Here is a 16,652-nt window from a genome sequence, read left to right as displayed (position 1 = left end):
TTGTTACAGTTATTTGTGTGCCTGGGAAGGTACAGGCAGCACATTTTCTCTCATATTTGCTGTCTATTTCTTCAGGCCTGTGCACTGCTGCGTTTGTACAATGACAAAGGTCTTTTTGTTGCTGTTCTTACAAATGTTTCCTACTTCTCTCTCTGCCTGTGATTGGCTGAGGAAAATAAGGGCTGTCCCTTTCAAGTGGGCTCGCACACAGCCTGTGAGAAATAGAACGGTCTGTTGTATAATGACACAGAACAACCAGTTAAAAGGTCCTGCAAGCTGACAAGTAGGAAGTATCATTGCTATATTATTCCAGAACTGCCCAACCAAGGTACGTACATACACAAAGTGTTGGCATGAAATGTGCAAGCAGTGACCAAGTGAGTGAAAGTGTGTGTGTGTGTGCAGTCATGAGAGAATAATACTGACATGATAACAGTGTTATTGAAATGAAAACAGTGTCACACAGGGGCCGGGCGGGCAGGAGTAAGATGAAAGTGTTTTTGCAGACATCAGTGTGTATTGCTAGTATGCTCAGCTAATTACAACATATTTCATTTATTTGGCATACTGCCCAGACCTGTACAATAGGAAAAGAAACAGTTTATAATCCAACACAGTCTGATACAGAATTAACCTGTTGAGTGCTTACATTGAGGACTCATTTAATAAGAACAAGTTCAATTCTGCAATTGTTGCACAGTCAGCACCATTCATTAAAAGGTACTTGGACCTAAAGCGACTCCTTACATTTGCACACAGGCTTATTGACACAGGGGAAGCAGAATAAGTCAGGCATTGCTTTTGCTGTGTCTTTATGTGTCTCTGACCTTTTGATCACACAAGTAGAAGCAGTGTTCAAAGGTCTCCAGTGCAATATCCCTTAAACTGCAGTCACACCTTTACAGGCAATAGTGGAAAAAAAATCAAATGTAATTTTCCATAAATAATAAATACAAATAAAGTACCATAAAGTGATCATTTCATCTCTGTGGGTTTATACATATTTAATCAGTGGATTTGTGGAAAGGCCACAAAGGCTTGGGCCTAGGGTTGCACAATTTTAGGGCCACCATGTTCCCAGAGCACTTGGCACTCAGTGTCCTGGAGATTTGACAGTTGTTTAAATCTCCTGCTCCAAGTCCCAAGTGCTCCAGCAAATGTCAAGCTCATGTGTACTCAAGCAAGCTGTGTGAGGGGGGAGTGCGGGACTGCTGGCCTTGGGGCAATAAAGTTGTAGTTACTAATAAGGGCTATAGAGGGTCAGCACTACTTCTTGGTTCTTCCAGGAGAAAAGCGAGTGGCCCAAGACTACATTGATGTGCAGTGGCTGGATATACTCCACATTAGGGACTGCATATTAAGACATACCCCCATATGTAATAAAAGGATCTAAGTTTGCCCAGGTGCAGTAACCCATAGCAACCATTAAAAAAAACAGATGACTCGTAAATTCTACCTACTGATTTTTTTGCTATCGGTGACAACACCAGGGCAAAGTTAGGGGCAGATTTATCAAAATATGAGATTAGAGTTAACGAAATAAAAACTCTCCCTCTTTCTATAAATTGCTATGGGATTTTTACAATTGTATTTACCAGATGGTGAACTATACATTCCACTCAATAAATACTCTTTTAAAAACCCCCATAGTAATGAATAGAAAATGGGTGAATTTCTAGTGCTATGACATAACCCCAAAAGAGCATATGAATGTGGAGGATGCTTAACTACCAATGACATGACGGGATCTTGCCATGTATTTGTTTAAATTACTGCTTTATATTCTTCTTAATTCCATAAACTGAATATCATGAAATATCAGTCAGTAAGTAAGCACAGAAAGTAAAATAAATTCCACAGTCATGTTAACAAAGGCCTCTCTTTCTTGCAGAAGGCACAATGGCCAAAAAGGTTGCTGTGATAGGCGCAGGAACAAGTGGTTTGGTTGCCATTAAAACTTGCTTGGATGAAGGTTTGGAGCCCACCTGCTTTGAAAGAACCAATGACATTGGTGGACTTTGGAGGTTCAACGTAAGAGAAAAAAAACCTGCCTATTTAACATTTGCTTTAAACTCAAATTCTATTACATTTTTGTGATATAAAAATTTTTTTTTGCAATAGTGCAGTGATAAATTACATATTTTATATTAAATTGTTTATTTTTTAAAAAAAATTCAGCATGCTTGCCTTTCAACCAAGTGACTGTGTTTCTCTGTTCGGATTTAGGATGATCCAGAGGATGGCAGAGCCAGTATCTACAAATCTGTTATTATTAACACTTCCAAGGAAATGATGTGCTACAGTGATTTCCCCATTCCAGAAGATTACCCCAACTTCATGCATAATTCCAAAATATTCAATTATTTCAGAATGTATGCTGAGCATTTCCAGGTGTTCAAGTACATCCACTTTAAGGTACCTACAAATGATAATGTTTTGTGTGATCCATGCTTATATTTATAAATACATTTTCATTTTAATGAAAAGTTAATAAAGTGAAAAACAAAAGCATTAATGGACATGGTACTCACGTGACAGATGAAATAAACAGGATTATTCTTTGTTATGAGTTTGGTCACACGTCAAAAATCTTGAAATGAAACCCTGCAGCCACAACCCTACAGCTAGCTCCAGGTATTGTAATAGAGGAATGCATGAATGGTATCATGATTTACATAACCATCAAATCTGTTTAATTGCTTTGTTAATATTTGTACTCATGAAAGGAATAAAATTATCCAGTATATGGTAGGGTTCCTCTAATTTTTATAGTAAGTATGTGTACATACACCCTGATACTGTGGAGTGGTGGAGCTATGACAACTATTTATGCAATATTTATGTAATGTAACTATCAATTCCATTTCTTAAAGGAAAACTATACCCCCCAAACAATGTAGGTCTCTATAAAAAAATATTGCATAAAACAGCTCATATGTAAAATCCTGCTTCATGTAAATAAACCATTTTCATAATAATATACTTTTCTAGTAGTATGTGCCATTGGGTAATCATAAATAGAAAATTGCCATTTTAAAAAATAAGGGCCGCCCCCTGAGATCATAGGATTCACTGTACTGTATGTTAGGTCACATGAGCCAATTAACAGACATAATTGTGTCTTTTGCTTCCACACTTCTTCCTGTTACAGTTAGAGTTGTAGTATTTCTGGTCAGGTGATCTCTGAGGCAGCACACAGACCATCACGAAATGGTGGCTCAAGGCAAGAGATGTAAAAGGGCAATATTTACTTAAATATATATCCCAGTTTGGTAAGATTCTTTAATATGCCACTTAAAATGATAGGAACTATCTGTTGCTTAAGTGTTCATTTTGGGGGTATAGTTTTCCTTTAAGGCCAGCTTGTTCTGCATGGCTTTCTCCATCTACATAGGTGTGCTCCACTAATGGCACAAAACATAAAGCAATTACAAAAACTCAAAATTTAGTAAGATTTAATATTGGAAGATCTGTCTCTGTCTTCCTTTGCCTACTTCATTTATGAACAGCAATAAAAGCTCCATTTTATCATTTTGCTGCCATCTGGTGTCACTGGAATATGCTGCATCTTGGTTTTCGACATTTCACTCTTCTGTGTGTGTATACATATATATATATATATAAATATATATATATATATATATATATATATATATATATACTTTAATCAAATAATACTTCATAAACTATGAACTAAATAATTATGATTAATTATGATTAATGAACTGATTATGCTTATGATATCAGTGCTAAGTAGCAAGATGTTTTGAAGGCAAGTACCATGCAAAGCACTTAAAAAGCTGAAATGTGTGACCATTGTTACATGCAAATCCAAATGGAGATATAGCTACAGATATGGCCTAAACAAAATCTTCGCTGATATATTTTACCTAATATAATTGTTTTTTCTTTTTCAGACCTCGGTTCTTAGTATTAAAAAATGCCCAGATTTTGCAACAACTGGACAATGGGAAGTTGTCACTGAAAAAGAAGGAAAACAGGAGGCAGCCATTTTTGATGCTGTGCTTGTTTGCACTGGACACCATACAAATGCTCATCTTCCTCTGGATTCATTTCCAGGTGATCTCCCAATCACTTATGAGACTGATCTTAAGTCCATAGCATATTAACAATATTTTAAAGGGATACTGTCACAGCAGAATTTTGCAATGAAATCTAGTTGAGTCAACAGACATTTTGAAATCTGACAAGGAGCTAGACATATTGCCAGTTTCCCAGGTGCCCCCAGTCATGTGACTTGTGCTCTGATAAACTTCAGTTACTATTTACTGCTGCACTGCAAATTGGAGTGATATCACTCCCCATCCCTTCTCACCCCCAGCAGCCCACCAGTAGAACAATGACAAGGTAACCAGATAACAGCTCCGTGGTAGATATAAGAACAACACTCAATAGTAAAAATTCAGGCCCCACTATGACTCAACAAGTTACATACATTGAGTAGGAGAAGCAATAGCTTGCCTAAAAGCAGTTCCATAGTGCAGCATTGGCTCTTTTTGAAAGCACATGACCAGACAAAATGACACACCAATTTTACAACTAAAAAAAATAAACGTGAAAATTAAATTTTACATGGTAGAGAAAATTATTTATAACAGTGTAATTTAGAAATAACAACTACACCATAAAAATTATGACAGAATCCTTTAAGTTGCTAATGTTATTACTGTTTACATTTCACAGTACAGTAATGTTTTATTTTGTAGAAATCCTGTGACATCAAATGTAGGAGATGCATCAAACGTATGATGCTATGTATTCATGAAATATTAACAAGTTAATGCTGCAGTTAATATCTAATATAGCACCTGAGATCTGAGATAAAAGATTTGTGTAAGAGAGGGAACGTACATCTGTTTTCTGTCTTGATAGGTATTGAGAGATTCAAAGGAAAGTATTTTCATAGCCGTGATTACAAGAACCCACAACTGTTTAATGGGAAAAGAGTGATCGTTATTGGGATTGGTAATTCTGGTGGAGACATTGCAGTGGAACTTAGCAGGACTGCATCCCAGGTTTGACCCTCTAAACAACTGCATGGTATATTCAAAATCACAGTAATTTCTAACCGGGGCCTCTAGTTGTTGCTGAAATACAGGCCCTTGATTTCACCCCAGTAATGGGATGATACATTGAGTCTGTTCTTGGCAACAACTGTATTGCATTGGCAGTCATTGCTTTTTCAAACTGGCTCCAGCTGTTCCACATCTATCATTTACTTGGATGCCTATTAGTCTGCTCATATCCAACAACTTGCAGGCTTGATTTGTGGCTTCTGAAGCTTCTCCAACCATCATAAATGCCAGGTAGAGCCAACAGTAAGTTAAGATACTACACTATAACAAAATATGTAATATGTAAATGGAACCTAAAGGGTCTCTTGGCACAGAATGTGTAGTACCCAAGCCAGTTCTTTATATTTTCCATTATAGCTGTGTTAGTTCTAGATAGTCTTGCAGCAGGAATGTAGCCTTTGCCTTTGTTGCATATTTCAGACTCATTGACATATCCTCATAAATATACATAACTATTACAAGGAATTTTAGCTAGCAGTGGACATCTGCAAAAATCTGTTTCACTGAAATGTATAATTATTTTACCATAAATTGATTAAATGCATAGGGATTTTGTTGTTGAACTCAGATTGTGTTTATTTGTAGGTGTTTCTTAGCACCAGAAGAGGATCCTGGGTTCTGAATCGTGTTTCAGACTATGGTTATCCCATAGACATGCTGCATGTCACACGCTTCCTGAACCATCTCAAGCAAGCTGTACCCAAATCAATGTTAAACTGGATTGGGGAGTCTAAGATTAACAAACGGTTTGATCATGCTAATTATGGCTTAAAGCCAAGTCACAGGTAATGATTTCCATTCTGTATTTCCAGATATGAATTGTGCATGCTTTTCTTACTAAGCAATATAAGATTAAACTGGTTAGAAATTGTGTGATCCTTCTCTCAGCTTTATTAAGCAGCAAACAGTACTTTCACTCATCCTCAGCATAGTAAGTTTTGACCTTTATGCTCTTTAGTTGATTAGAGGAAATTTACTAAAGGGCGAATTGTTCCCTTGAAATGCTCCGCCACACTTCTCACAGCTTCGTCAGATGTTTATTCACACGGCATACACTTAGGGGCAGATTTACCTAGGGTCGAATATTGAGTGTTAATTAACCCTCGATATTCGACTGCCGAATTGAAATTCTTCAACTTCGAATACCGAAGTCGAAGGATTTAGCACTATTCCTACGATTGAAAGATCAAAGGAATAATCATTCAATCGAACGATCAAATCCTGCGAATCGAACGATTCGAAGGATTTTAATCCATCGATCAAGGATATTCCTTCGATCAGAAAATTGTTAGGAAGCCTATTGGGACCTTCCCCATAGGCTAACATTGGCCTCGGTTTTAGGTGGCGAACTAGGAGGTCGAAGAATTTTTGAAAGAGACAGTACTTCGACTATCGAATGATCGAATAGTCGAACGATTTTTAGTTCGAATTGAAGTCGAAGGTCGAAGTCGAAGGTCAAAGTAGCCCATTCGATGGTCGAAGTAGCCAAAAAAAACATTCGAAATTCAACGTTTTTTTCCTCTATTCCTTCACTCGAGCTAAGTAAATGGGCCCCTTATTCTTCAAAATGCAAACTTATGTCTCGGCAGACGAACGCTGGTGAAGTTTTGCCAGTGAAACTTGATCAGCACGAGCATTTCTATGCAAACTTTCAGTAGCGCTACTTTATTCATTACTGAAACTTTCTTAATACACTTACCCTTAGGTCATTTATATTTATAACATATATATCCTATAACATATAGGATATATATATATATATATATATATATATATATATATATATATATATATATATATATAAAACATGATATTCAAGAGAACCAGCACTCCCATATATAAAATATTCTCAATATCCAACGTTTCGGTCCCTGCTAGGACCTTTCTCAAGGATGATACAAAAACATTTCGGCCAGTCATAAATAGCCTTACAAATTCAAATCCTCCAATCTGTGCTTTTTATCCAAAACTTGTTAATTAGGTGATTTAACCCATTGTGACCTTCTTTACCCTAGTGTCATAAAAATATTTTTATCCTGATAGTGTTACCATCACAGAACATTCATCCCCTGTACATTATAAATATCATAAATATCATAAATAAGTGTATAAAAACTTGTGTAAGAAACAATTTCAAAAGATTTCGTGATAAAAACAGTGTAAAGCTTATGTGTACTTGTAAAATTCATTTTGTCCACTAGATGTCACCGATGTGATTTATTAGCTCGTGCTACAGTGTTTAGTTAAAATGCATGTGTTACAAAAGTATCCTAAAGGGAAAAAGAAACAAAACTGTAACTGATTTGTATCTATAATACATAAAACATTTCCTTTCACTGTAAAAAAACACTAAATGTATAAAGAAAAACTGTAAAAGAGACTGTCAAAGCTCCAATTGTTCTTTCTTGTTAGCTTTATAGAGACAACTTTTGGATTCACATATTTAAGTCAGAAAACAACCCATGTTGACCTGGTCATTCATACCTTTTGGTGAGACACAATTGAGTTCATAAATCCAAAAGGCCTCCCTCTTCAGGAGCGTTTTTCTTACATCTCCTCCTCTTGGACGTATTTGTACCTGCTCTATTGGCATGCATCTAAAGGAGGAGGCACTATGCTTGGCCTCCGCCCAATGCTTGGCTACCGGCTGTTGGGCTATATCTTGCTTCCGGTCATCCTTGTTTCTATCCTTAGCCCTTTCTGGGTCTAACGCTGCCCTAATGCTTGCCCGGTGCATGCCCATTCTTTCCTTCAATTGTCTCACCATCTTACCACAATAAAGCAAACCACATGGACATTTAATTAAATATACAACCAATGTGGATTCGCAGGTCATGCGTTGCTTAACTTAATAAAACTTGCCCGTGTGTGGGTGCGTAAAGTGTGTTCCTAAAATTATACACATAATGCAACCTTTGCACTTAAACACTCCCACACGCAAGCTGAGGTTACTTGTGCCACTTCTCATTGTATACCGATCTCTTGGATCGGACGGACTGAGCTGTTCTTTTAGATTATTCAAACGGGAGTAGCTAAATTTAGGTTTCTTGCTCATTTTGTCCCGTAATTGTTCATCTGTACAGATCACATCCCAATATTTTAGGATTATCTGCTTTACTTGTGTGCTTTTTTGATTATATTGACTATCATAATAAATGTCATTCTTGTGAGTGTCTGTGTTCCCTGTGCATTTTTTAGCACTGTCTTGCATCAATAACGCATTACGATCTAGATTCATTGCACAATTTTTGGATGCCATTATCAGCTGTCTAGGGTAGCCTCTTTGGATAAATTTTTCTCCCATAGTATTTAAATCTTGTCTCCTTTTGGAGTTTTCACTGTCAATTCAGGCAACCAGTAGCATCTGCGATTTGGGCATGGAATCTAGCAAGTGTATGGGGTGACTACAGGAATGGTGTTCCAGGTCTGCAACTTTCCATCATTTTTATACATAGTTACATCTAAAAAATGTTCTTCTCGAGTACTGTACCTCATTTTCAGCCTTACCGGACTGTCCAGCCGGTTTAGGTGATCCACAAACTCCACAAGGCCATCCACCGGTCCTAGCCATATGAAGAAAATATCGTCGATAAAGTGCCTATAAAAGGCACCATATCTCTTGAATACATTATTTTTGAATATGTGCTGACTCTCATATTCCCACATATTCCCCGGTGGATGGCCTTGCAGAGTTTGTGGATCACCTAAACCGGCTGGACAGTCCGGTAAGGTTGAAAATGAGCTACAGTACTCGAGAAGAACATTTTTTTTAGATGTAACTGTGTATAAAAATGCTGAAAAGTTGCAGACCTGTATTTATACTTAGCCCACCGACAGGAACACCATACTCCACTACAAAAGTAGTCACCCCAGACACTTGCTAGATTCCATGCCCAAATCTCAGATGCTACGGGTAGCCTGAATTGACAGTGAAAACTCTAAAAGGACAAGATTTGAATACTATGGGAGAAAATGTATCCAAAGGGGCTACCCTAGACAGCTGATAACGGCATCCAAAAATTGTGCAATGAATCTAGATCGTAATGCTTTATTGATGCAAGACAGCGCTAAAAAAGAATGACATTTATTATGTTAGTCAATATAATCAAAAAAGCACACAAGTAAAGCAGATAAAATATTGGGATGTGATCTGTACAGATGAACAATTATGGGACAAAGTGAGCAAGAAACCTAAATTTAGCTACTCCCGTTTGAATAATCTAAAAGAACAGCTCAGTCCGTCCGATCCAAGAGATCGGTATACAATGAGAAGTGGCACAAGTAACCTCAGCTTGCGTGTGGGAGTGTTTAAGTGCAAAGGTTGCATTATGTGTGGTACCCTAATTTTAGGAACACACTTTACGCACCCACACACGGGCAAGCGTTATGAAGTTAAGCAACGCATGACCTGCGAATCCACATTGGTTGTATATTTAATTAAATGTCCATGTGGTTTGCTTTATTGTGGTAAGATGGTGAGACAATTGTAGGAAAGAATGGGCATGCACCGGGCAAGCATTAGGGCAGCGTTAGACCCAGAAAGGGCTAAGGATAGAAACAAGGATGACCGGAAGCAAGATATAGCCCAACAGCAGGTAGCCAAGCATTGGGCGGAGGCCAAGCATAGTGCCTCCTCCTTTAGATGCATGCCAATAGAGCAGGTAGAAATACTTCCAAGAGGAGGAGATGTAAGAAAAATGCTCCTGAAGAGGGAGGCCTTTTGGATTTATGAACTCAATTGTGTCTCACCAAAAGGTATGAATGGCCAGGTCAACATGGGTTGTTTTCTGACTTAAATATGTGAATCCAAAAGTTGTCTCTATAAAGCTAACAAGAAAGAACAATTGGAGCTTTGACAGTCTCTTTTACAGTTTTTCTTTATACATTTAGTGTTTTTTTACAGTGAAAGGAAATGTTTTATGTATTATAGATACAAATCAGTTATAGTTTTGTTTCTTTTTCCCTTTAGGATACTTTTGTAACACATGGATTTTAACTAAACACTGTAGCACGAGCTAATAAATCACATCGGTGACATCTAGTGGACAAAATGAATTTTACAAGTACACATATGTTTTACACTGTTTTTATCAAGAAATCTTTTGAAATTGTCTCTTACACAAGTTTTTATACACTTATTTATGATATTTATGATATTTATAATGTACAGGGGATGAGTGTTCTGTGATGGTAACACTATCAGGATAAAAATATTTTTATGACACTAGGGTAAAGAAGGTCACAATGGGTTAAATCACCTAATTAACAAGTTTTGGATAACAAGCACAGATGGGAGGATTTGAATTTGTAAGGCTATTTATGACTGGCCGAAATGTTTTTGTATCATCCTTGAGAAAGGTCCTAGCAGGGACCGAAACGTTGGATATTGATGCAACAGAAATAAATGAGAATATTTTATATATGGGAGTGCTGGTTCTCTTGAATATCACTTTATATTTATCCTTAACCTTGCATCCTGGCTATATAAGCCATAATAGTGTGCCTTGGAGTTGTGGATACTCGCTGGACTGTGATAGATATATATATATATATATATATATATATATATATATATATATATATATATATATATCTTTATTACAGATATGAAAAATGTCCAAGGAAGCAAAATAAAGACAAAAGAGATCCTCTATTGTATTAAACATGAGCCCACCATAAAACAAATGTGGCATGACCTTCAAATGGTTAAAACAATTTAAAAGAAATCAGTCTAATCAGTTTGCCAAGTATAACTTGGAGAAGCAGAGTCTGGAGAAAAGAGTAACGTAGAGGAAAATTTGCACATGATGAATTTGCAGACTATGATCTGAGCGAAAATTCGCCTGGCAAAAGGGCACAAAACGTTGTTAGCACTGAGCTCTTTCGCTAGTGAATTGGTCTCTACCCCTTTTAGTAAATTGTCAATGTCCCTGCAGATTGTCTTTTTGGCAAATTTTCACTAGCAAAAGCCACTTCACCCTTCAGTAAATCTGCCCTATAGTGAATAGTGAGACCATGGGTAGAAGAGGCCAGGCTTGCTCCATTTTAAAATGATTTTATCATCTCACTGGTTCTTACTTCTTGATAAAACATATACTCTACAGAGTGCTGGTATAGATCAAATAATGTCCCTGCAAAAGGTGGAGAACTACATTTAGTTTTCCCCATCTGGTGCAGGTACTGCATTTACACTGACAATCCAACATTTCTAAAACTATTCTCTTTACACCAGCCACCAATCAAGTGAATGAAGTGTGGGTGGTTGGCACAACCAGTAACTCCCGTGTAGCTAAACTCATATGAAAATCTGCACGCTTAAAGGGGATGTAAAGGCAAAAAAATAAAATCCCATTTTTACTTTCTTTAATGGTAAAGAAATCTATCTCCAATATACTTTAATTTAAAAATGTGTACCATTTTTATAAGAAACCTGACTGTATGCAGTGAAGTTCCCCCTCGTTTTACTTGCTCTGAATGCGTCGGATAGGAAACAGACAGTCCCTAACTGGCAGCCCCCCCACCTTACTTCCCAGAATTCAAGCAGCTTTGTTTGTTTCCCTATAGAGCAGCCTGCAACTGTGTAAAGATTTGTATCCACAGGCCCAGTGCAGTCTGCATATTCTGTTTATTTATCAGTCTTGCTGTATCGGCTTTTATGGCACAAATTATTTGACTTGTGTTGTTTTGATAATTTATGATAATCCCTAAATCTAAACTCCCAACTGAAGAACAGACCACACTGAGCATGTGTGTGGTCTTGGTCTTGTTTAACATAGTTACAAGATGATGACCCCCTGCGGCCAAATTTGAAAATATAAATCATTTGTTTAATTAGACGTCTGGTGCAGTAAATTTATATTTATGTTTAGTAAACAAAATACAGCATTTCTAGCATTATTCTATTTTACACTGTAGTTCCCCTTTAAGTGCTTTAATAAAGAGCTTCAAGCAGTTGTGGGTAATGGCTCAAAGAATTGTAGAATGTGTTTGTATGGTGGGCATCCACTTAAGAATATGTGTGTATTGACTACATTATTACTTTTGCAAAATACGTTTTTTTGTTTTCTCTGTTAGATTATTTAGCCAACACCCAATGGTAAATGATGACCTTCCAAATCGAATAATTGCAGGAGCAGTAGTTGTGAAATGCAACGTTAAAGGGTTTACAGAGACAGATGCCATTTTTGAAGACGGATCCATTGAGAAAAATATTGATGTTGTTGTCTTTGCAACAGGATATACATTTGGATTCCCATTTTGTGAAGATCTTAAAGTTCAAAACAACAAGGTGTCCTTGTTTAAATATACATTCCTACCAGAACTTGAGAAACAAACACTAGCTGTCATTGGCTTAATACAGCCACTCGGAGCTATAATGCCCATTTCAGAACTTCAAGTCCGCCTAGCCACTAGAATTTTTAATGGTAAGTGATCTCAATAGTAAACTTTTTGGTATTACGTAGTACCATGTTAGAGAGCCTAGGAGTTGTGTTAACTATGTGTTCTGTGGTAATGAATGATTTATGTGTGGAGTCATCTATTGATGTATTGTTAAGTGGAGACAGTATATTTGTTATCTGTAATAAGTGCAACATGACTAACCTCAGCAAGACAAATTTTGCCACACCCTGAATCCACCCAAACGATGTGCCCATGTGCAAGCCCTAGTTTTTGAAGAACATACCATTCTTCCTTTGATAAAAAAAAGGGAAGATTTTGGAGGCAGGCTATTCACAGTATAACCTAGAGGGCTTATTTATATCGTCCCCCTACAATTGCAGGATAATAGTCTCTACCCTTTAAACAGCATCTACCAAAACGTGCATGCAATGCAACAACACAAAATTAGCATATGTTTTGGCAAATAAGTTGCCAATTGTGACGTCTCTTTTGGTATGTGGCATCAATGACTTCATTATTGTCTGATAAAATAGACACAAGTCAGTTGTGGCCCAGATGCATTACCATCAGTCTTGGCTACAGGTAATTCCAGGGTTACTTTGAGTTCATGTACTTAGTTTTGCGCCATTCATCAGCAGAAGCTGAATAGGCAAACTCACCTTGAGTTTCTAAAGTGTTTGGATGCAAGTACCTTTGTACATAGTCACAATGCATGTTAATTATATATCACACCTTTAGAACCCCATGTCATGTAAACTGGAGATGTGAAATAACCCTATAACAGCATATATTAAAGGGATCCTGTCATCAGAAAACGTGTTTTTTTCAAAATGCATCAGTTAATAGTGCTACTCCAGCAGAATTCTGCACTGAAATCCATTTCTCAAAAGAGCAAACAGATTTTTTTTATATTCAATTTTGAAATCTGACATGGCACTAGACATTTTGTCAATTTCCCAGCTGCCCCTGGTCATGTGACTTGTGCCTGCACTTTAGGAGAGAAATGCTTTCTGGCAGGCTGCTGTTTTTCCTTCTCAATGTAACTGAATGTGTCTCAGTGAGACATGGGTTTTTACTATTGAGTGTTGTTCTTAGATCTACCAGGCAGGCAGCTGTTATCTTGTGTTAGGGAGCTGCTACCTGGTTACTTTCCAATTGTTCTTTTGTTTGACTGCTGGGGGGGGGGGAGGGAGGGGGGTGATATCACTCCAACTTGCAGTACAGCAGTAAAGAGTGATTGGAGTTTATCAGAGCACAAGTTACATGACTTGGGGCAGCTGGGAAATTGACAATATGTCTAGCCCCATGTCAGATTTCAAAATTGAATATAAAAAAATCTGTTTGCTATTTTGAGAAATGGATTTCAATGCAGAATTCTGCTGGAGCAGCACTATTAACTGATTTATTTAGAATTTTTTTTTTCCCATGACAGTATCCCTTTAAAGTGGTTGTGTACATTCCAACACTTTTTTCAGTTCAGTTGGTTTCAGATAGTTCACCAGAAATAAAGACTTTGGGGCAGATTCACTAACCGGTGAAAATTCGCGAGCGATTGCTTCGCAACCATCGATACACTCGCCAGGTTCTCTTAGACAACGTTAATTTACTAAAATGCGAAGTTGCACCCAGGAAGCCGAACGCTGGTGAATTTTCGCTTGCATTACTTCAGCAATCAAAGCGAAGATGCGCTAGCGTTCAATAGCGTAACTTCATTACAGGTCTTCGATTAGACTACTTTGCATACGGCGGGAAATTATAAAGATTAATGGACATATACAGTATGTTGCAGCAAATACATTACATTACTCAAGTCCAGGGAACCTTAATAAAAAAAAAATAGAGTTGTTATAAAGCCCTACAATTGAGCCCACTGTTTCATATGCTAGGAAATGTATGGGGGAACCTGGTTACCCAAAAATTTTTTTAAGGACTGCAGACTATCGCTCTGAAAAAAGGAAGACACCAGCGTTTTTTGGGACTTAGAAAATTTTTCCACTAAAAATTGAGGAAGATCTATGCACTACAATGCACTTTGCCTGGTCTGAGCTGGCGAAGACAAGTCTGGTGAAAGAGGTGATGTAACATCTTAGTGAATTTGCAGAGTAATGTCCATTTCGCCAAAACGAAAATTCGCCTGGCGATAGCGTGTGAATGAGCGCTAGCGTCTATCTCTTTCGCTAGCGAAGTGACGCCTGTACTCATTAGTAAATCGGCAAAGTGCCTTAAATCGGTAGCGCTGGTGAATCGTCGCCAGCGTTAGTCACTTTGCCCTTTAGTAAATCTGTCCCTTTTTATTTTCTACATGGGACCGTTTTTCTAATATTGAAGCGACATTTTTCACCTCTCTAAAGCAGCAGGAGTGGGGTCGCAGACCCTGTAAACTGTTCTAAATTGATACATTTAGTTGATACATTTCTAATCTTTGTCCCTGCTGAGCAGAATCCCTGAGTTTCATTACAGGCAGTAGTTATCATTGATACAATAGTTGCTAATATGCCAGAGTTGCTGCTAAAAACGATATTAACTAAATTTTGCTAAATTGTAGCAGTTTAGAGCCTGCACCTGAATTACTGAGCTGTCAGATTGAAACACCAGAGACAGGGACATTTTTTTTTGAAAAAAAAAAGTCTTTATTTCTGGTGAACAATCTGAAAACGTTTGAACTGAAAAAAGTGTTTGGAAGGTGAACCACCCCTTTAAAGCATATTACAATTCTTCAAGATCAAATAGAAAATGTACTCTATCCATAATATTTTTTGTTTAGGAGAAAAGCTGCTTCCTTCTGCCAGTGCCATGAAAGAAGATATCATGAAAAAGAAAGAAGAGATGGAAAACCGGTAAAGTTACATTGAAAGTGTATTTACCATTTTGAAATGACATTGTTACTCGTACCATTAGGTTTGCATGGGCAGCTGCAGCTTTCATTGGGATACAGCTGAGATAATTTACTAACCTTGGTCAAAAATGCCACAGCAAATGGGTGTGTTCCATTGCATTTTAGAATTTCAGTGTGCAGCTCTGCTTTGCGTCATTTGTGCCATTCATACTTATAGGAATGGAGACAGTGCTATTACTAATAGCAGTCAGTCAGCAATAACAGATAATTTCCTTGGGCTATCTGCACTGATGCAATTTAACATGTGCAGCTATTGTTTAACTATGCTTCCATCTCCCACCACCTTGATCTGTAGTGAAGCAACATCCTAACCTGACTCCTATTCACATATGTCTGCATTGATTGTTCTTGATATTTTTCCCTTCTGTGATATTTATGTTGTAGCCTTATGTTAACAATGTGTGTGTTTTTAACAGCTATGTGGCCAGTCAGCGTCATACGATACAAGTGGACTACCTGGAATACATGGATGAGCTTGCAGAGTTGTTGGGTGTAAAACCTGACTTGTGGAATCTCTTCCTCAAAGATCCTAAGCTTGCTTGGAATGTGTATTTTGGTCCATGTACTCCATATCAGTATCGGATAACTGGCCATGGAAAGTGGCCAAAAGCCAGAGAGGCCATCTTTACTCAATGGGATCGTGCTATGAAGCCACTGAAAACCCGGGCGGTAGAAAAATCTGGTGGCAATTCCATGGCCTCTTTAATAATTTTAGGCTCCATATTGCTTCTGGTTGCAATATTTGTATTTTGATTGGAAGGATGAGGAGGTTAAGTCAGGTGCTTTAAATGCATAGGTGAATGTATTATGCAACTGGGATATAATTACCAATTTACAGTTTACAATTATACTATAGTCACTACAGTGTAAACTAATCATACCTATAGGTGAAATGACAAGTGACAAAGTAAATGACAAAAATCCATGACAAAGATCACACTACTAATAGTAGTAATAACTACATCTGAACTAAACTCAGAAGGCTACATCTACCTCTAATTATCAGTTTTACAGTATACAGCAAATATTTCTAGGGAATATATTATGATAATAAATGTAATTTCTCTCTCTCTCAAAGAGTAATTTCTAAGTTGCTCCAAAATTAAAAGAATGCACACATTTAAAATTATTTAGATGTGTAATGGCCTTTAACTGCAAATTCCATTCTGGGAGTGCAAATTTCTGTGCCTTCTGGTACTAACTGCAAAACAGGATCCTTTATATTGCAAGATCTTGTAAGTATAGTATTATGTCTGTTT

The 16,652-nt window shown here is 37.3% G+C and overlaps 1 protein-coding gene across 2 annotated transcripts; it reads left to right on the top strand.

Annotated features, from left to right (window-relative positions):
- The first annotated feature begins 223 nt into the window (after positions 1-223).
- LOC494799 (uncharacterized) lies at positions 224-16,463 on the top strand. 2 transcript variants are annotated; one of them, XM_018256853.2, is made up of 9 exons: positions 224-328; positions 1,892-2,031; positions 2,227-2,415; positions 3,918-4,080; positions 4,894-5,036; positions 5,682-5,881; positions 12,171-12,520; positions 15,262-15,334; positions 15,810-16,463. In XM_018256853.2, exons 2-9 carry the CDS (start codon positions 1,900-1,902, stop codon positions 16,144-16,146), a joined length of 1,587 nt encoding a protein of 528 aa, XP_018112342.1. In that variant the 5' UTR covers positions 224-328; positions 1,892-1,899; the 3' UTR covers positions 16,147-16,463.
- The last annotated feature ends 189 nt before the right edge of the window (positions 16,464-16,652 follow it).

Source organism: Xenopus laevis, chromosome 4L, assembly GCF_017654675.1.
Source record: "Xenopus laevis strain J_2021 chromosome 4L, Xenopus_laevis_v10.1, whole genome shotgun sequence".
Classification (NCBI taxonomy): domain Eukaryota; kingdom Metazoa; phylum Chordata; class Amphibia; order Anura; family Pipidae; genus Xenopus; species Xenopus laevis.
This window is presented reverse-complemented; position numbering and strand designations above follow the sequence as displayed.

Bases quoted from the DNA above. Each gene is read 5' to 3' on its own strand.
- LOC494799 (XM_018256853.2), top strand. From the start codon at position 1,900: ATGGCCAAAAAGGTTGCTGTGATAGGCGCAGGAACAAGTGGTTTGGTT. The intron at 4,081-4,893 runs GTGATCTCCCAA...CTGTCTTGATAG, and splicing joins TCCTCTGGATTCATTTCCAG to GTATTGAGAGATTCAAAGGA. The intron at 5,882-12,170 runs GTAATGATTTCC...TTTCTCTGTTAG, and splicing joins GGCTTAAAGCCAAGTCACAG to ATTATTTAGCCAACACCCAA.